Source organism: Gossypium hirsutum, chromosome A10 (genome assembly GCF_007990345.1).
Source record: "Gossypium hirsutum isolate 1008001.06 chromosome A10, Gossypium_hirsutum_v2.1, whole genome shotgun sequence".
NCBI lineage: Eukaryota > Viridiplantae > Streptophyta > Magnoliopsida > Malvales > Malvaceae > Gossypium > Gossypium hirsutum.
Window position 1 is genome coordinate 21,430,070 of NC_053433.1, and position 21,221 is coordinate 21,451,290.

At 33.1% G+C, this 21,221-nt stretch overlaps 1 protein-coding gene and 1 non-coding gene across 2 annotated transcripts; both read right to left on the reverse strand.

Moving 5' to 3' along the window:
* Window positions 1–274: 274 nt before the first annotated feature.
* Window positions 275–6,719, reverse strand: LOC107895776 (monodehydroascorbate reductase 4, peroxisomal). The gene is made up of 7 exons (XM_016821003.2): window positions 6,452–6,719; window positions 5,100–5,151; window positions 4,522–4,602; window positions 4,016–4,134; window positions 3,491–3,710; window positions 3,263–3,381; window positions 275–3,142 (listed from the first exon to the last, which is right to left on the reverse strand). Exons 1-7 carry the CDS (start codon window positions 6,569–6,571, stop codon window positions 2,411–2,413), a joined length of 1,443 nt encoding a protein of 480 aa, XP_016676492.2. The 5' UTR covers window positions 6,572–6,719; the 3' UTR covers window positions 275–2,410.
* On the reverse strand, window positions 1,961–2,032 carry TRNAP-UGG (transfer RNA proline (anticodon UGG)). The gene has a single exon. It is a non-coding gene; the product is annotated as a tRNA-Pro (tRNA).
* Window positions 6,720–21,221: the final 14,502 nt, after the last annotated feature.

Consider the following 21,221-nt stretch of genomic DNA (forward strand, 5'->3'; position numbering starts at 1 on the left):
TTTTCCCTATATATGACGATCTTGACAAGTCATCAACATTAGAGCGGTTAGCGGACGGAAGCAAGACTTTGCATTCATCAAAGCCAACACGAATGAGTCAAAGATAGTGTTGGTGACAAGAGAGTTTCCGAGCTAAGCATCCTAAAGTTGGTGATAAGTTTGCCAGCCTTCATCAACCAAACCATTAAGGCTTTTGAGTGTTACAAGAATGAGTCAAAGACAGGAAGATCACCCTACTTTTAGAATTTCAAATAAGACTTGTAAATATAATCTGTTTCCTCTTATAAAGTGTACCTCTTTATTGCATCAATAGTGAATTACAAAATCAAGGTTTTCTCTTTAATTTGTTCTTTCACAAGGTATCAGTTTAAAAACCCAGGCTCTTGTTGTTGCTTTTTATTTTATGGCCGCCTCAATTGTGTCATCCATCTTGCCAAGCGTACACAATCAATTGCCTGTTAAACCAGACCCCCTTTTATCTTCACTTTTGAAGGGCATTGGTTGTAGTGTGCAAGCATCCTGAGACCTTTTGCATCAATATTCTACGACTTCCAGAGCTTATTTATTTATTTATTGTGATGCCTCCCTTTTTTTTTTAAGGAATGAGGTGTTCGCTTTATGAATATTTTCAGGTATCCCCTCCTTACAGTTGCTTTAATGGCATCCATCAAGTTAAGGTAGTCGTTCGTATTGTGACCTATATTATTGTGATACAACTGTAGACTTCTTTCTTTAATGACAAGGACACATGAGTTTGAGTATACTGAAATGTATTTTTACTTCAATTTGAGGGTTGAGTAAAAATTATAAATGGTTCTACATTATATTAAAAAAAATGTAATGAAGAATGGCATAGATGATACCCTTTTAAATGTTTTGAGCATCGATAGTTTTGATACTTTATTGTGGCCGTATTTTTCCTCCATTCAGCAGCGCGAAGGTTTGGTTGCCCCTCTAAGTTAGGACTATGTTGACGTCTTTAAGAGGTCCCAAGAAGATTCTTCTTCTTCTTCTTTCCTGGGTTGCTTTTAGTCCTTCCTGGAATTGAGTCCAAAGAAATTCATTTTAGACTATACTGTTGAAATCTTCTCTCACTCCTAGATCTCAACAATACCCTTGACAATATATTAAGGTAGTGGAAGAAAATTGTAGAGTATAATTGTTATTAAAGGATAGATGATAAGTTTCTAGAATATTATTTTGATTTTGATGTTTGGGTCCATCATGATGTTGATAATGGATAGCATATTAATTTTCTTGTTCTTGACAATAGCTGAGATATAAATTTTTGTTTAGTTCCCATCTATGCTGTTAATTATTATAAAAATTAAGTTACATAAAATATTAGGGTAGGCTACTTTTGTGGTTCACATTATTTATGACGTGGAGAGCCACTAAAGTTAAAAGGTATAAGAAGTTGTGACAATGTTTGTATTAGAAGCAACCCAAGTTCTTCTATATATTGATGGAATATATTTATAAAGTGAGATTGGCTTGGTATAGGTCTCAATCTTCAAACACTCTACTCAATAAGTGCAGATAGAAAAGTGATAGATTATTAGCTATGATCACTATTGAAACCAACTTAGACGTGATTAAGTAAAATAATGTCAAAGCTAAAAAGTAATGGATTGATGAGATGCTTTTTCTTCTAAATATATTTTTAAAATTGTATAAATTTTCTTTATATGACATGATAATTAGTGAGATTAGGACTACCAAATCTTCATGTTGTTGAGTGATAGGGCGAAAATCAAACTTAGGTATAAAAGTACAACGCTCAAAACTTAGTTTTCAGAAAGCAAAGGAGCTGAACTTGAAGCTCGAATCTAGCTTTAGCTTTAAAATGAAACTCAATCGAAATCCTTAATATTAATGCTTTGCCTGTTTCCAGTCTGAAATCTCCGGTTCGACCGACCCCTTGTGTTTGTTGGCAATTGAAAAATACATATATCCAACAGGGGCGTTCCGAGAATCGAACTCGGGACCTCTCGCACCCAAAGCGAGAATCATACCACTAGACCAAACGCCCAGATTGATTTATTTTCTTACTATATTTTTAGTATGATAATCCGAGATGACATATACAGCCGGAAAAGTCAGTGACTTACATACAAATACGTACGCGGAGTCAAATTTTAGAAACACCATATAAATTAGTGCATAATATGTATATCTTTGATAAATAAATGTATGATGTTTGGACTGATGCCGCCACTTAGTTGTTTACTTTTCATGAAAAAATTAATATATTCAAGAATTTTGATGGAAAATATGATGTTGTATTGAGTAATAATAATTTTGAGCTATCGAGTGAGTTCGACTACAAATCATCACATATCCAGTATTTCAACAACACTTTTATTGTATCACTGCTACAACAATGGTGTTTTACATGGATGATGATTTCTCACCACCTTCGACGTCTCCTCCCGTACCAATATGCAAATCCAGCTATCGATGCTGTCAGAACAAGTCCCGCTGCTGCATGCCAAGCATACACCGGTTTTTCCAAAACAAGGCCAGAAGTAGAACGGCTGACTTCAATGGGTAGTGCCGGCTGTGGTTTCTTGCTAATTGTCAATGCGAAGTTTAGGCCCTGCTGTCCCAACTCAGCCAGATCTTCAACCGGTGGTTTGAGACTTGTGGCTTTCGCTATGGCTTCGTACTCCTCTTTGGTTCCCCCTTCAAGGAAAGACCCAACAAGATGACCCTTGCTTATCCAGTAAGCCCCAAAGGTACCACTCGAGTAATCCCCGAAATGTACTGCCTCTCCTACATTGTCCCCGTAAAACTGCCAAGACAATCCAAAGACTCTGGAATAGAAGAATGGAAGGTAGTCAAACTCGCCTGATTTCTTGGGTTCCATTATTGCAGCAACAGCATGTTTAGCAGATTTTCTGGCTGAATCAACATGCTCCAGTCTGCGAGTTTCACCAAATAGTTTGACTGGAAATGCTGCAACATCTCCAACCGCATAAACTGAGTCGTTGCTTGTTTGCATCTTCCCATTCACCTTGATCCCACCTTTTTCAAGTGTTAGTTGGCCTTCAAAAAGGCTCGTGTTTGGGCGTATTCCGATTCCAACCACGACCAAGTCTGCAGGTAGCTGACTTCCATCTCTAAGATTAACAGCCATAACCTGAAAAGCAATAAACATCAGGTTCCCCTCCAAATTTGATGCAACTTTTAGTAATAATCCAGCTACTATAATATTCTACGGCAAAAGAAATTCAACTTTAAGCGTATTAAGATAATTTACCTTTCCACTAGAATCAAATTCAAACGACGTCAAGACAGTTCCTTTGACGAACTTAACTCCTTTAGATTGATAATATTCCTCATAGTAGCTTGCAATCTTCGGTGTAAACAAACGAGCCACTGCCACATCGAAAAAGGAATATGATTTACTTAAACATACTCTTTATGGTCCAGAAGCTTGAAAACAAGAACGAGATCAAGAAAAGAACAAATCACTATGGACACTCACTACAATGTACTTCGGGAAAAACCAAGGTTACATTTATTTTATTGATTGCCAAAGATGCCGCGCATTCCATTCCAATGTACCCACCACCAATTACTACAGCGTTTCCACTGGAACAAGATTGCATCACATTAACAAGACCGTTTGCATCTGCTAAATCTCGTAAGTAACATACATTTTCAGCTTCTGATCCATCCACTCCAAATTCTTCAAGCTTCAAAGCCTACATTTAACACAAAAATGGAAGAACAAAATTAAGCCAGAAAAGTGGACACATTATCCACGAGAAAAATATTGGCACTCTACAATTCAAAGAATCATAAATTGTGCCAATAACGAGATAAACTCCAAAATTGACGATTGTGTTAACTCCTCCTGTTGAATCTGATACAAATACCGTCCTTTATGGAAAAATATTTTTCTTGTTTTAAGCTAAGTTATTCTCATTTTTCTGAGAGGAGTAACAAACATATTGAACAAACAATGTGAGAGAAGGTCATAGGTGATTTAAAAGGTCAGTTTCAATACCCGAGCTCCTGTGGCAATGAGAAGGATCTTGTAACTTATCGTCTCTCCAGTTGCTGTCAATAGCTTCTTACGTCTGACATCAACAGACTTAACTCGAGTTCCAAGGACTAATTCAATCCCTAAAAAATGTGAAAACAATTTCTTTAGAAGAGAGAAAGTTCTAGTAGAATTTTGAAAGGTTTACTTTTCTTTCTTTGACTGTATTATGAACAGAAGGAAATATTACTACTAATAGGTTCATCTGTACTTTCAATTGATTAGGACTCAGGGATCAGTGTCAAACTTGGGTATCTTCAGTTTTCTTTTACATAAATTTGGAGAATCGTGCCCCGAACCTATCTCCAAATATGTGTTGGACAGGTACGTCAAGAAAAATAGACTAACATAGCTTTCAATGATGATTTGAGATAAATTTATATGTCAAACCAGAAAGTGACCGACAATCTTGCAATGAAGCATTGAGCAATCATTGAAGTAAAAGGAGTATGCTGTGAGAAAATATTTACCATGTTCCTTGTACCATTTAGGAGTTAACCTTTCCTCATTAGCACCAACGCATGTGTGAAATGATGGAAGGCGTGCAGGAGCTGCAGATTAATGCAAAATTTATCAACAAAAACCATAGAATATCAGGATAAGTGAAGCCCATAAACATGTCTTTCTACTAAGATTCAAATTATCAGATTAATTCCACAAAAACAGGTTAGAAAATAGGTAAGAAACCAATGTCCACCCTGAACTCTACCACTACCAAAAAGCTACAAGTTAGTGGTTATCGGCCACTTTACTAGGTATTCTATCCATATTATTAGTAACAACATTTTATAATTACAACTACAACTCAATGAACAAGACAAAGAGATACAGAACAGCTCTAGAGTATAAACAAGATTTACTGTACTATTATCAGTAATTACCACCAAACAAATTCATCCGAAATGTCATATTAAATTCATTCTCTACACTACTTCTCTTGTTTCTTCAATCTTCTTCTCAGTGAAAGAATGGCATGGAAAATTGAATGAACCCAAAAAGAAAGTAAGAAAAAACATATATTGAGTGAACAATTGAAAATGTTTCTTACATTCGGGAAGTAAAAAGCCTTTGCTTAAAGCAGGCCTCTCGTATGGGGCAACCTGCAAAAAAAACCCGTAATCCTTTACTAATATTGACATATCAAGGAATAAAAATATGAAGTACTCAAAAATTATAACATAACTACAAATCTGAATGATAAATAGGCATTAGTAATGAAACATGAACTAAGAACAGAAGATAGCCTCTTGCGATGACTTAAGTTCATAAAATGCGTTAGTGTCCAGTATGTATCAGAAAACTTCCTATGTCAAACCTACAGTAGAAAAAAGGTAGATCAGGTATGTGAACTTTCAATCCATCCATCAAGTAAGCTAACCCTTAACACCGACAATGAGAAATGCTTGGTCATCCACTAATAAAATTTGACAAGAGGCTCCCATGTATCATACATACTTTCTATTTTGAAAAATAAAACCAAAAACAGGTTTCTTTTATTTAAAAAATTTTCCTTCTCTTCTTTTTGTTGTCTTCTCTCATTTCCTGTTGCCCCACCCTCTGCACCTTTTATGGCCCGATCAGAATTTAATAGGATAAAGAACAAATCAACACTTTCTTTAACGGTGTTAAGGCTAGAGCTAACATAATAAAAGGACACAAAGTTCAGATGATTGATTAAGCACCCCCATTGTATAGGCTATTCTGCTCCAACTCATCATTTTACCTAAAGTACCTGTGTTTGGAACAATCATATTCGATATATATATTCGAACATGGATGGTATGATTTTCCAAATGTACGAAAAAACCTAACAAATAGAGTTGAGTACCCGTGTCGGACAGAAATCCCTATTATATCTAATACTCAAACACCAAGTCCAAGTAACACAGAGTATAAGTGTATAACATTATGCATGGCATGCACTACAAAGAATTGGGGAGCATGAACCTCTCTTAACTACATATTTGACTGCCAAAATTCCATACATGTTCCAACTTCCAATACATGAGCCTAATTTTAGAAAATTCAAACTTCTTTCGGTAAAAGCAACAATATCCTAATTCACTTCTACACTCTAATTCTCCAAAATCAATTCAATTCAGCTTTGAAATATATCAAATATGCAAACAAGACACCGTTTTTCAGTTTTCACCAAATCATAAAAAAATCAAACGACACAGCAAGAATAAGTGTTGTAGTACCAAAAAAAAAAGGAAGAGTCAGAATTCAAAACAAAACCAGAAAGACTTAAAGCAAACAAAGAACATAGATAACAGAGGCACCGAATTCAACAAACAGTAAATACCCAACATAGATAAAAAGAAAATGAAGTGAAATATAAAGTTGAAAAGGAAAAAAAAAATTAGAAAACTAGATTGAATTCTTAATTAAAAAACTCACAGGTTCTTCAGAAATAATGCAAAGTTCACCAGGAGAAACCCCTTTTCTCGTAAATTCAAGAGCTGCATATCCAGCTGCTACACCCCCTCCAAGAATTACATACACAAACGCTCTTCCCATTAATTATCCGAAAAAATACGCCTTTTCTTTTCTATGTTTAAAGAAATTTTCGATTTTTCTCGAAGGTGTTTGGCTTTTTCAGGCAAAACTCCAACGAGAAATGAAGAAAATAAAATTTTTGTTTAAAATTTAATATTCGAAAAGAAGGGTTTATTTACGACTTTGTCCTTATTTAAATCTTGTGGGACTTGTCGTTTACAATGTGATCTCACCGAACGAGATCAGCACCGTTGGCTGACATGAGCATGTGGGACCGTCTTGGATTAGTGACACGTGGAGCCTTCGGTTTCAGTGCCTTGAAGGGGTTGTGTTGTGCAACCCAGTTATGTGGTGGATGTTGCTAATGAAATGTTGCCACGTGGTAGAACAAGTGGTAGGTTATGATTCGTTCTTTGCATTGGGAGTTGTGAAAATGAGGAGAAAAAAATCAAATTGGAAAAATAAAATAAATTTAATTGATAATGTTAGGAGACCAAGTTGAGGAATGTGGATGAGTTACTTCATATCATCTCAACCGCAAAACCATTTCTTTTATCTTCTTTTATGTTTCCATAATAAAATTTAATATTTGGATTTTTTATGCTTATTTTTAGATTAAATCTGCCAATTTTAATTCTGTTAAATTTTTATTTTTATTTTATTAATTTATTAAATTTTGTAATCTCAATAGTGACTTAATCGCTAATGAAATATATGTTTGATTAAAGTGTTATTTGATAAATTGAGAAATTAAATAATTATTTTCAAACAAAGTTAAATTTTAAACATAATATTTTTAGATGATAATACAATTTAAAAATATAATAAAAAATATTAAATTTCTTTTACTATCACTTTTTTTTTATCTACTTATAATTTTTCACAATTTTTTTAAAAAAATTCTATCATTTATGTTTTTGTTATGGATTATTAAATATGTTAAAAGAAATTAAATAATGAAATATTTATTTACTTTCTTAAGTTATCAAACTAAAACAGAAATACAAGTTCGAAAGAAAAAAAAACGAGGTTGGTATAAAAATGGATCGAGATTTGCACCAAATCTAACTCTTTTTTAATTAATAATATATATATGAGAAAAAAATTAATGATATTTTCAAACTTGTTAATATTGGATTAGTTGATGAATAGTTTTTCTTTCTAATATTGATGCGTATAATATTTATCGATATTTTAAAATATATATATACGTATAGAAATATATCTCAATTATAATATAAACATATTTATATGCAAATATAAAAGTTAAATTATTAATTATGTTGCTTAATTTATTGATTTTATTTTTAACATAATTATAAAAGAACAAAAATAGTCAAGATAAAATTTATTAAAAATTAATTTAAAATATTAAAATCTTGTATCACCGATGTAGACCAATATTAGCTGAAACAGACTGGACTGTTAGCATAAATAACAATTTACAATATAGAACAGCGAAAAATATCGAACATAAATATCTCGAGTCATTGCTTGAACCAAATCCCTAAATCTGAATGTTATAACACCACTGTCGAACATGTCAAACTGCTGACAAGAACATCGATTTTATTTGTACTAAAAATTGAAAACCACCAAAGTCTTCTAAGCACTCGAAAACCTCACAAAATGGTATATATAATTCCCTATCTTTGAAATAATTTTTTTTTTCTTTGGTGCCTAAGGACCTTATGCTAGATGGTATTTATAGTGGTAGTTGCCCATCAAAAACCATCAATTACACATCCCATTATCACACATACAAAAGTGTGGAAGTAGAGAGCAACAAAATGTGAGAATAACTCCACGAACCAAAGCATTCTAACATTCTCCCACTTGGTTCGTATTGTCCAAGAATACTTAAAGTCGAAACATAATGCACAAATCATGGTGATATTTTCTTTTAAAATTTGATTAATATCTTCCTTGTATAACAATATATCACGCCTCAATATTTTAGCCCAAATTTCTTAATGAATAAACCTAATGTTTATTCCAGGTTCAAACTTTAGTGACATTTCTCGAAATCAAACTAATGTGCACACAAAATATCAAAAACATCAAACTTGACATAGTTTCTTTATAATCGTTCTTATAACGATAATTTACAAGGTGGAAACAAGTCTCATAGTGACAACATGATCCTTAAATTTGTGTGGTAGCATACCTTTAGTCAAAGGATCAACTAACATCTACTCAGTGTTAATGTGCTCAATGACCAATTTCTTTTCTTTAACACGTTCCATTATGGCTAGATACTTAATATCGATATGTTTACTTTGTCTTCCACTTTTTTTGTTCTTAGCCATAAAGACAACAGCTGAATTGTCACAATATACCACCAACAACCTAGAAATCGAATCCATAAGTCTAAACCCAAAAATGAAACTCTTTAACCATACTCTTTGTGTGGTAGCCTCAAATTATGAAATGACTTAGTCGCCATAGTGGAAGTAGCAATTAAGGTCTGCTTGATGTTCCTCCAAGATATAGCTCCATTAGCAAACATAAATATGTAACCCGATGTTGACTTTCGTGAATAAACACAACCGACAACGTCTGAATCGGAGTAGCCAATCACCTCCAAATTGTCTGGTCGTTTGTTCGTAAGCATGTAGTCATTTGTCCCTTTAAGATATCTCAAAACTTTCTTTGCAACTCTCCAGTGGTCAATACCTAGATTACTCTAATATCTTCCTAACATTCCAATTGCAAATGCAATGTTTGGTCTTATGCAAAGTTGAACATACATCAGGCTTCCAACAACTGAAGCATATGGAATGTTTTTCATTTGGTCCCTCTCAATTTCATTCTTCGAGCACTAGTTTAGATTGAACTTATCACTCTTCACTATAGGAGCAACACTCGGTGAATAATCTTTCATCTGAAATCTTTTTAAAACTTTGTTGATATAGGTTTCTTGAGATAGACCTAAGATACCGCGATGTCTATCAAAATCAATCTTAGTGCCATTGACATAAGACGTATCACCCATATCTTTCATATCAAAATTTTTAAAAAGAAATTGTTCCACCCCATGTAGTGTACCCCTGACATTTTTTGCAAGTAAAATGTTGTCCACATATAGAATAAGGAAACAAATTTTACTCCCATTAACCTTCTGGTATATGCTGATCCATGATATTCTCAACAAAACCAAGCGAAGAGATAACTTCATGGAATTTTAAACATCACTATTGGGAGGCTTGTTTCAATTTATATATGAACCTTTTTAGCTTGTATACCAAGTGTTCACCATCACTACAGGATAATCCTTCAAGTTGTTTCATGTATACCTCTTCCTCTAGGTCTACATTGAGAAAGGCAGTTTTCACATCCATTTGTTGCAACTTAAGGTTAAAATGAACTATTGATGCTAACACAATGCGCAAGGAATCTTTCTTAGATATAAGACTAAAAGTTCAGTATAATCGATTCTTTCTCACTGAGTAAATACTTTTGCAATGAGTTTAGCTTTATATCTTTCTATGTTGCCGATTGAGTCTCTTTTCATTTTGAAGACCCATTTACATCCAATGATTTTTACACCTTCAAACAACGGCACAAGATCCCAAACATCGTTACTTTTCATGGAATTCATCTCTTCATTCATAGAATTATACCAAAATTCTGACTCTTTACAACTCATAGCTTGTGAAAATGACTCAGGATCATTCTCAACTCCAATATTATAGTCAGGCTCTTGTAGATACACAAATACTCACTAAAAATTGTTAGTTTCCTTTATCTAGTATATCTCCTCAATGTTGAACCAACATTTTCTTATGGATCATGTTATTCAACTGATTGTTCAACAATTTTTGAATTTTCTTGATCAATTTGATCTACTGGAGTGTTTTCAGCAGCTTGTGAATTTTCATTGATTGATTGCTCAACACCCTGTTTGATAATCAATCTCTCACCTAAAGTGGAAAGTTTGACATACGGGAATCGTGTCCTGAGATAGATCACTCTCACTGATTGAGTTATTCTCAAGAAATTTTGCATTTCTTGATTCCACAATTCTAGTGCTATAAGATGGACAATAAAATTTGTAACATTTGGACCTTTCGGCATATCCAATGAAATACCTACTAAAGATCCTTGGGTCTAGTTTCTTTCTTGTGGGTTATAAACTTTTACTTCAGATGGGCATCCCCAATTGCAAACTCAGCTTCCAACCTTTGAACAACTTAAAAGGTGTCTTTGGGACAACCTTGGTTGGAATTCAATTTAACATATACACAGTCGTTTTGAGAGTTTCAACCCATAAGGACTTAGGAAACTTATAGATATTAAGCATACTTCACACCATGTCCATTAAATTTTGATTTCTTTCCGCAACACCATTCTGATTAGGTGAGCTTAGCATGGTGTAATATATTAATTTTGGACTTAATCGGAACAATGGTTTCGGGACCACTAGCCTGAGGTCAGGGAAATTATTTTTGATATTATTTTATGTGTTGTGGCATAATTATATGAGAGTATGAAAATTTTGGTGAATTAATTTTATTGATTTCATGCTTAATTGTGAAAAAGGACTAAATCGCATAAAGTGCAAAAGTCCTATTTTGATAGGTAAAGGTGTTAAATTGCCAATGGACCTTAATTTGGATTATTTAAAGGGAAAATAGACTCTTTTTAGGAGAGTGGCCAGCCATAAGAGGACAAGAGAGGTCAAAAGTCAAATATTAGGTGTGTTTGGTGACTTAAAAGAATAAAAATAAAAATAAAGGAAAGAGAAAAAGATATCATCTTCTTCTCATTTCCTTCTCCACCAAAAATACCTTCAAATTGAGGGTTTTGGAAGCTTTAAATTTTCAGCCACTCTCCATCTTTGAAAGTAAGTGATTTAGATAGCCTTACTTGATAATTTTTGTGTTTTTGGAACCCTTAAAGCTTAATCTAGCTATTGAGGGGACTATTATGCAAAATGGTTGATATTCTAGGGATTTAACATGAAAGGAGTTGTAATATTTGCTGAGTTTTTATGGAAGAAAATGAATCCTAGTTGTTAGATAAACAGCTTTTGTGAATTGGTGTTCATGAAAAACACCTAATATGGACTATTTTGTAAAGTAGAAAAATAAAGGATAAATGGGTGAAATGTTTGAATTTGTGAGTTTCCATTAGTATGAATAGGTTCGGCTAGGCTTGGTTAACGTGAAAATTTGATAAAAATCGATTTACGAGCCCAAAGGCAAAATCATAATTTTGTGAAAGTCTAAGGGCAAAATGGTCAATTTTGTCAAATTATGTATTGTTGATGTTTTATTAATATGGTGGCTGAATGAGTGAAATTTTATCATATTAGACCAAGAAAGACAGAATCCGGACCTAGACCGGGGGAAAACCAAACTAGTAGAGTAATTTAACTAGCCGCTTACTTTTGTATACTGAGGTAAGTTGTTTGTCAATAATGCAACTATATTGTTATAATGTATGATTGAATCAATATTGCATGAATTGTTATAATTGTGAATAATGAGAATGCATGTTGAGAAATTAATGTAGTAAGGAATTCCGGTTGAACATTTGAAATAGACTTGGATATCCATACCATGACATTGGGTGGTATGTGGGCTAGTGTAAGACATGTCTGGGACATGTATCGATATTGAGACGAGAGTTAGTGTAAGACATGTCTGGGACATGTATCGGCCTCGAGATATACAAGCTAGTGTAAGACCTGTCTAGGACATAGCGTCACCTTGTTTGGTGTCAGTGTAAGACCTGTCTAGGACATGGCATTGACACCAATAAATGAGAGCTAGTGTAAGACCTGTCTGGGACATGGCATCGGACTTGATATATGAAAGTCAGTGTAAAACCTATCTGGGACACGACATCGACTTTAATATGCTAGCCAGTGTAAGACCATGTCTGGGACATGGCATCGGCATTTGATCCCATGTCTAGGGCTATTGAGTATCCGGTAATATTCTAAATGGTTCATCGAAAGATTTATAATTTATATCGAAATGAGAAAATTTATGACAATGTGGTGAATGATACAGGTACCTATTTGAAATGTATGAAAAGTGGGTTCAATATATGCCATATGAATTGTATTGGACAGTGATGAGTAACTTGTGCTTATATCCATTTATGGTATTCATGAACAAACTAGAAAAGGTTATGAGCATATTGTTCTATGATAATTAGTTGATGTTTATTTTCATGCAACTTGCTAAGCTTTATGCTTACCCCATTTCCTTTCCATTTTCTTATAGTGTCGCCTAAATAGCTTGAGAACCAACGGACGTCGGAGCCAACGATCACACTATCAGCCGAAGCACTTGGTATAGTTAGATTTCTTGTTTTGAGAATGGCATGTATAGGGCTTAGGTTTTAATGTTTTGTGTTACTGAGAATTGGCCAAATGTGTTGGCTTGGACTAAAACCCTTTATTTGGTATAAAGCCTTGAATGAGGGCTAATATTCCTTTTGTTATATATACATAAAAGATGTTATTTTCATGGATGAGTGTATTGCATATGAAAAATGTTGTCTATTGTGGCTGTTTTAGTTATCGAGATCGGGGGAAAAATAAAGTTTACGAAGAATAGGCTTGACTATTCTCATTTTGTATCGAGGTAAGTTGATATGTAAATATTGTAATATAACCGTTATTTTAAATCATTTAATGCTATTTATAAGATATTATGATTGTTATCATGCAATTCTATGCTTTGTGGTCATTGTTGGACAACATGCAAAAATTTTATGAATTATGTGAAAAATGTGAAAGACTACCGAAGTATCGTCATTAGTATTCCAAGGAGAATGGTAAAGGAGTACGAACGAGGAACATCTTATTGAACCTTAGGAATAGATTAGGATATTTGGGCATCCGAGCTCGTTGAGTCGAGTTCGAGTTCACTTATGGATGCGAATGTCCGAGCTCGTTGAGTTGAGTCTGAGTTCACTTATGGATGCGAACGCCCAAGCTCGTTGAGTTGATTCCGAGTTCGCTTATGGTCGAGTTACATGGTAGCTTGGCTACATATGTGGCACTTATGTGCAAACTTTCCATGTATCCGAGTTATATTTCGATATGTTCAACGGGTAAAATTCTAATGAAATGGAAGAATACTCAAGATGCAAGAGACGTATTGGCAAGTGTTGTGGAATGGGCACTTTGGACAGGTATGTACTTAACCTTCGGGTTGAGACTTGATACGACAACAATAATATGGTAAGATGATGAATGATGAATAGAAATGTGATATATGTTTTGGTGATATTATGCTAATGTTGGTTGGTATAATTGCTTTGTGAAGTTATTTGTTATTTGCATGTGGACTTACTAAGCATCTATGCTTACTCCCTCCTTTTCATTCTTTGTAGTTTTGACAAGTCAATTTGGAGATCGGGACGGTCGGAGGCACGCTCATACTATCACTGGACAATCGCGGTAAAATGACTTGTAATTTTTGGAAATATGGCATGTATAGCATTCCAATCATTTTGTATGTATAATCTTACGATATGGCCCATGGATGGAATGGAAATTTTTGAGAATGATTAGCTATTGGAATGGCTAATCAAGTTTATATATGATAACATGAGTGCTTTATGTCTTAACTAAACCATGAAAATCCTTGGAAAGGTAAAATTTGCCACAAAATAGAATCAGACAACAACAGTGATGTGAATTTGAAAAATCACTAAAAATAGTAGAAATGGAATTAAATGATGAATAAGTTATGGAATTGAAGCTTGATGAGTCTATTTTCATATGGAAGAAATGAAACAGGTAAATGAGTTATATTTTATGAGATATTTAAGTTTTGGTGGAACAGGGTCAAAGCGATCTTTAAATCCCCTTTTCTAACTTTAAAAATTCACCATAAATTGTACAAAAACAATTAGGAGTTTTACCTTACATGTATGAAATCCTTATTGAGTCTAGTTTTATGATAAACAAACGGTATAGTCATTGAAACTCTGTACAGAGAGATATCTGATTCGTAATACATAGGGGTCAGAGTAGCCAAACCCTAAAATAGGGGAGACTTTAACTAATAAATTGTACTAATTGGCCCGGATCATTCTTGTATTAGTTTTGATTGGTTTGTGTAGGTTATATGAGTAAGAGTGGGAAAGAAGCTTGGAAGATAGCCTTATTTTTGCCCATACAGCTAGACACACGGACGTGTGTCTAGACTGTGTGTGACACACAGTATGCCCCACGGGCGTGTGATCCGGCCGTGTGTCCCCTGCATGTAAAATTTGCAAGTTAGTATGCATGATACTAAACACACGGGCAGAGACACGGCCATATGTCTCAGCCATGTGAAGGACATGGCCTAGCACACGGGCGTGTGCCTTGGCTGTGTGACCCTTAAGAATTGTTGACGTCAGAAACAGAATGTCCAGGTTTTTAGACACGGGCGTGTTATTCCCGTGTAAGGGACACGGGCCATGGACACGGGCGTGTATCAAGCCGTGTGAAAACCCTTGTAGGTTCGAATCTAGAATTTAATTCACACGGGCGTGGGACACGGGCGTGTCCTTAGAGGCTTAGGCCGTGTGTGTCATACGGGCCATCAGCACGGCCGTGTTATAATTAACACACAGGCGTGCTACGCTTCTACACAGGCATGTGCCCTGTTTCAAGGTTCATTTTTATTAATTTAGTTTAAGGACCCGAGTTCGTCCCGAATGGTTTCCAATGAGAGTTTGAGGCCTTGTAGGCCAACATTAAAGAGTTTTAAACAAGGTCAGAAAAGTTTTAAATTTGATTACGTCTTGGTGACTCGAAAATGATTATATGCATGTGGTTAAGTATGGTAATGCCTCGAGACCAGTCCCGGCCTCGAACTCGGGTAAGGGATGTTACAAATGGTATACTGGCCAACTATACCGTTATCTTGAAGAAACTTCGTAAATGGACCAGGTGTTTGTCCATCCTTATTGTATCTACCATAATATTCACCACCTCTATCGATTCTCATAATCTTGATTTGCTTACCACGTTGTTTCTCTACTTCAACCTTGAAAACTTTAAAGGCTTTTAATGTTTCGCTCTTATGATGAAGCATGTAAAGATACATCTATAGTGAGTAATCGTCTATGAAAGTGATGAAGTATTTCTAAAATTACACATCCATATTTGAGAAACATTTATTAGAATGGATGGTTTCCAGTATGGTCGAACTCCTCTTGGCACCTTTCTTTGATTTGTTAGTTTCTTGCCTTAATGCAATCTTTACAAGTATTGAAATCAATAAAATCTAAAGTATTGAGTACCCCATCATTATTAATATCTTAATCTTTTCAATGGAGATGTGTCCTAAACTCTGTTGCCATAAAATAGAAGAATCTTCATTTATAACACAAGGTTTAATACTAGTTTGAATGTGCATAACATTGTGAGTGGCATTATTTTACAAATTAAGAGAATAAAGACCATCAGATAAAACACCATTTCCAACAAGCTCAAATTTATAAAATAAACTGAAACCAATGTTTTAAAAACTAAAACAATACCCAAAGTGTGTAAGTCTTGAAATAGAAATTAAATTTCTATAAAAAATTGGGAGTATAAAAAGTCTTTTCTAAAATTAAAACAAAATCACTCTTAAGCACTAATTTGCATATTCTAATTGCTTCTACATGCGACTCCATCTTATTTCCTAAATAAATGTGTCACCCAGCTTCTACTAGTTCCTTCAAGTTTCTTAATCCTTGTAAGGAATTGAAGATATGGATTGTAGAACTAAAATCAATTCATCATGTGTTATAACTAACATCAACCATATTTGACTCAAAGAAAACAAATGATATTGATGTAATTTTCTTTTCAAGCTAGCTCTTAAACTTGACATAGTCCTTCTTTAAGTGTACCTTCTTTTTATAGAAAAAAACACTTGGACTATTTCTTTATGTCAACTTGGGGTTACATTTTGGCCTTCCCCTTTTACTTGGCTTGGGTCGTCTTCTTTCTTTGAGTAACCATTAGTATCTCTAGTATGAGTCTAGCATCTTCTTGATCACACATGGTTAAAAGCTCATCAAAAGACCACTTATCCTTATATGTGTTATAAGATATCTTAAATGACCTATACTGAGGTGGAAGAGTATTCAATAAAAAGTGCACCAAAAAAGATTCAAACATTTCAACCTCAAGTGCTCTCAGTTGAGCTGTTAAATCTCTCATCTTGTTGATGTGATCACGTGCACCTTTCACGGTAGTGAGCTTCATTGATGTGAACTTCATGATTAGGGTGTTGGTTAATGACTTTTAAGAAGTTTTGAACTATTTTTCAATAGTTGTTAATAATTTTTGGACATTCTCATAATGCTCAATTGAGTCACGAACATTAGCGGGAACCTTACTCTTTATGAACATGATATTTAAGCAATTAGATCGCTCCTATTTTTCATACAGAACAATATCAACCTGAGTATTGGTTTAAGTAATATGTGGCTTGGATTTCCTTATGGCATAGTCAATATCCAAGCACCCCAATTGGAGAAGAATACTCTCCTTTCAAAACTAAAGTTCTCACTAGTTAATTTAGGGATATCTACTTTATTATCATACATATTCACAGGTTGTAGAACTGCAAAATAAATGAACATACATGCTTAACAAAAATTTGAGACAAACATAAATCATAATTTACCAATGCAAATTATTTAAATAATGAATCTAGTGTCATAATAATGCCTGTGGGCTAAATTTTTAATTCAATTGGATCCAGTTTATAATAGAATTATTTACTATCCTTTTTGATAAAAAAATTTATTAGATTCATTTTTATAACTCCTGTGGGAAACTATAAAAAGTCATCTAATAATATTATCTATTATGCAATGAAATATAATACATATACTCTTTGCATCTGATTTTTAACTTTAATAATTTTATTTAACCAAAGATGCTATGACTAGTATTTAACTAAATAAAATTAAGAAAATCACTTAACTAGATATTAAACCTTAAACTTTATTCAAGATTGTTGCTAAGTCATTATGTAACATCTATTGTCTATAAACCTTATAAGATCTTTACGACAATAAATAATTTCATTTAATTAAAGTTGTTGAGGCTAATTTTCTAATCAAATAAAATTATTTGGATCTCTAGATATATATTCTAAAGTTTTACTGCTAAATAAGTCTAATATTTTTATGCACCTAAAAAAATGTATGTAACTAATAATGACAAATTTCTAAAATTTTTCACTAAATTATTTATAACATAATTAATTTTAGAAATTTTAGAAATTTCACTTTAATAAAATCCAATGATTTTGCACAAAAGTTTAGAATAAAAATTTTCAAAAAATGTTTAAAAATAATTTTAAAAAAAACATAGCATCGTTATTTTGAGAATTTTACAAAATTTTAAAACTGGACAAGGCAGAGATAAAACTTAGCTCGGATATCAAATGTTAGTATAAATAACGGTTTATAATATAGAGCAGCAAAAAATATCGAACATAAATACCTCCAGTTATTGCCTAAACCAAATGCCTAAATTTAAATGCTATAACACCATTATCGAGCACGTTAAACCGTCGACAAGAACATTGAACTTATTCGTACTAAAAACTAAAAACTGCCAAAGTCTTTTAAACACTCGAAAATCTCATTAGATGGTATATATAATTTCTTATCTTTGAAATAGAATTGTTTTTTTTTTGTTTTTGTGTCTAAAAATCTTATGCTAGTTGGTATTTATAGTGGTGATTCTCCATAAAAAACCACTCCATTACAGATCTCATAATCATACATACAAAAGTGTGAAAGTGGAGCGCAACAAAAGGTGGGAATAACCCCACAAACCAAAGCAATTCCAACATGAAACACATTGAAATTTGAGTCGAAACAAAACTAAAAGTGTTCATGGGCCGGGCTGGGCTGAGTTCGGGTCAGGCTCAACTAAAAAATATGCCCATTTATTGGGCTCGGGCGGGGCTGGGCCCAAAAAATAGGCCTAAAATTTTGTCCAAACCCGACCCGGATAAAAATACTAAAACTCGGGCTCGGCCCGGCCCGCTCGTATTAATTTTTATATTATTTTTTATTTTTAAATATATATAATACATCAAAAATACTAAAAATATCAAAATAAATATTTCCCAACAAATTAAAAATAAATTTTGAAAAATATGTACACTTAAATAACACTAAGATAAATGCAACTTAACAAGCAAATGCTTCTAAAATAATAAAAAAAATTAACAAATGTCTTTAAAATAACAATAAAATTAACAATAAAATAAATTTTATACAATATCCAAACAATAACAACAAAATAATAGCAACATAATAGTAAAATGGTAGTAAAATATTGAGAAAACAACCAGAAAATAACATTCAAAAATAAAAAAAATATGCAGATTTTTTGTCCTTTAGTGAATTCGGGCCGAGCCCAGGCTAAAAATATCTTACCCTAGGCCTGGCCCTTTTTTTAAACGGGCCTTATTTTCTGTCTAAGCCCATTTTTCGGGCCTATATTTTTGCCCAAACCCTCTCACATTTCCGGTGGGCCTTCGAGCCGGGCCGGGTAACCTGGCCATGCACACCTCTAAACAAGACATAAACTCTATGAATTTGATTTAGAATTGGAATGGAACATACTGATCAATACCAAAATAAAATTAGCAACACTATCTATTACACTTCTAATTTTCTAACTCATATTTATATTTTAATATAATATTAATTTTTTATATATTAATTCCATAATATAAATATTATTTAATTAAAAAAAGATTTGAAGCAAATCTTAATTCATTTTTATACCAACCTTGTTCTTTTAAATTTACTTTTCGAATTATCGATTGAGTTTTATTTCGATTAATATGGATATTGTTGCCAATATAGGAAGATGTGGGTTCGAGTGTGTTGAAGTGCATTATCCTTCTATTTATGGGTTGGGAAGGGGATATGAGTAATTTTAAGCATTGTGTTAAAAAGAACAAATATAATCCAAACCTATAATGAGATTATTCAAAAAAAATATTTTTCGAATTTAATATTTTTATTCAAGTTTGGAAAGAAAATTTAATCAATAAAAAAAGTTATTAGTTTGATTTAATGTCATAGTGTTATAAAATAAAAAGACAAAAAGTAAAGAACAAAGAAAATGGGAGAGCAAAGAGATAGCGTATTTTATTGATCAATCGAAATATTTACAATACTTCTCTCAAGTCTATATTTATAGGTATAAGAAATATAAATGAAGGTAGAGATCAAATTCTAATGACTATTAGAATTTAAAGTATATGAAAATTTATTTAGATATGAACATTCACTTAATAAAATATTTGTATGTAACGTGTATATTGAGGGAGGGAAATGGCGCAGGTGATTTCTACTCTTCATAAGTAACGTGTATATTCCGATGTTGTAGGCATCTTTCCTTTTACTTAGACATGGATTTTACTGATTAGCATAATTTTTTGGACTTGAATACTTTCTAAAAAGTATTAAATTTTTATACCCATCATTTGAATTTATTTTATTTGTAAATACTAGACTTAAATTCAAATATTTGAATATATTATTCACTTTTCTTTTTTTTTTAAATTTTATTTGACTTGTTAAATTAAAACATTTAGCGGGTTGAAATAATTATAGACTAGATCAAATTAATTATTTTTTATTAAATAAGTCTAAATTATAATAGAGTTAATATATATTGTTTAAAAATTATTATTTATTATTTAATAAATTTAATGGTTTTATAAATGATTTTTTTATTATTTAGAATCAGTCTACAATTAAAAGAATATTAATTTTCATTACATTTTTAATACAGTAAATGTTAACTTAGTTATAATTTAGATTTATTTGATTTTTTTTAGTAAACTGACTGATATTTATTATCACATGGCTCAAGGCTAATAAAAGCTGAGAAAACTTAGCAAAACAACAACATGAAAAGACAAAACAAACAAATAAACAGCAAAGCAGCAACATGAAAAGACGGAGCAAGCAAATAAAATAAATACAATTGACAAAGCAGGGAAAACCACAAAACGCACCTAAAAACTACCAAGACCATAAAAAAGAAGAAAAACCACCCTAAGCCAACAAAATAGCAGCTCTCTACAAGCCAAATATCAGCCAAACAACTTTATTCGCCTTCTGAGAAAAAAATCAAGACTGGTAAAAGAACAAAAACGAATGCTTTGAATCCAAAACTGGAGATTCAGCGAACCTTCTCCTCTTTCAAAGCAAATCAAAGGGAACCATGATGACTCTGGTTCCAAGCCAGACAATCCTTCATCGCCATCATCTTTACAGAATTAGGCATTCCATCAACCCAAACCCCAAAAAACTATCTTCTCTGTCCTTCCAATGCTAAAGTGTAAGCCGCTCCATTAACCATTCAAGGTACAAATAGGTATGTGACTTCATCAAAATATATTTTCAGAGTGCTAAAATGTTGTGTAATCGACCTGAGGACCGATTTATCTTCCTCTTTTTTCTTGATACTCTTGATAATTGTCAGGGAATCACCTTCCACAATCAGACGCCGGAAACCCATCGCACCCGCCAAAAGTAATGCCCTTTTGCATACCCTTGCTTCTGCCACAAAGGCATCAACAACATCCTCAAAAAGATAAGTTTCTGCCCCTACAATTTCCCCTTCTGAGTCTCTGGCTAAAACTTCCCCTTCTGAGTCTCTGGCTAAAACTACTAT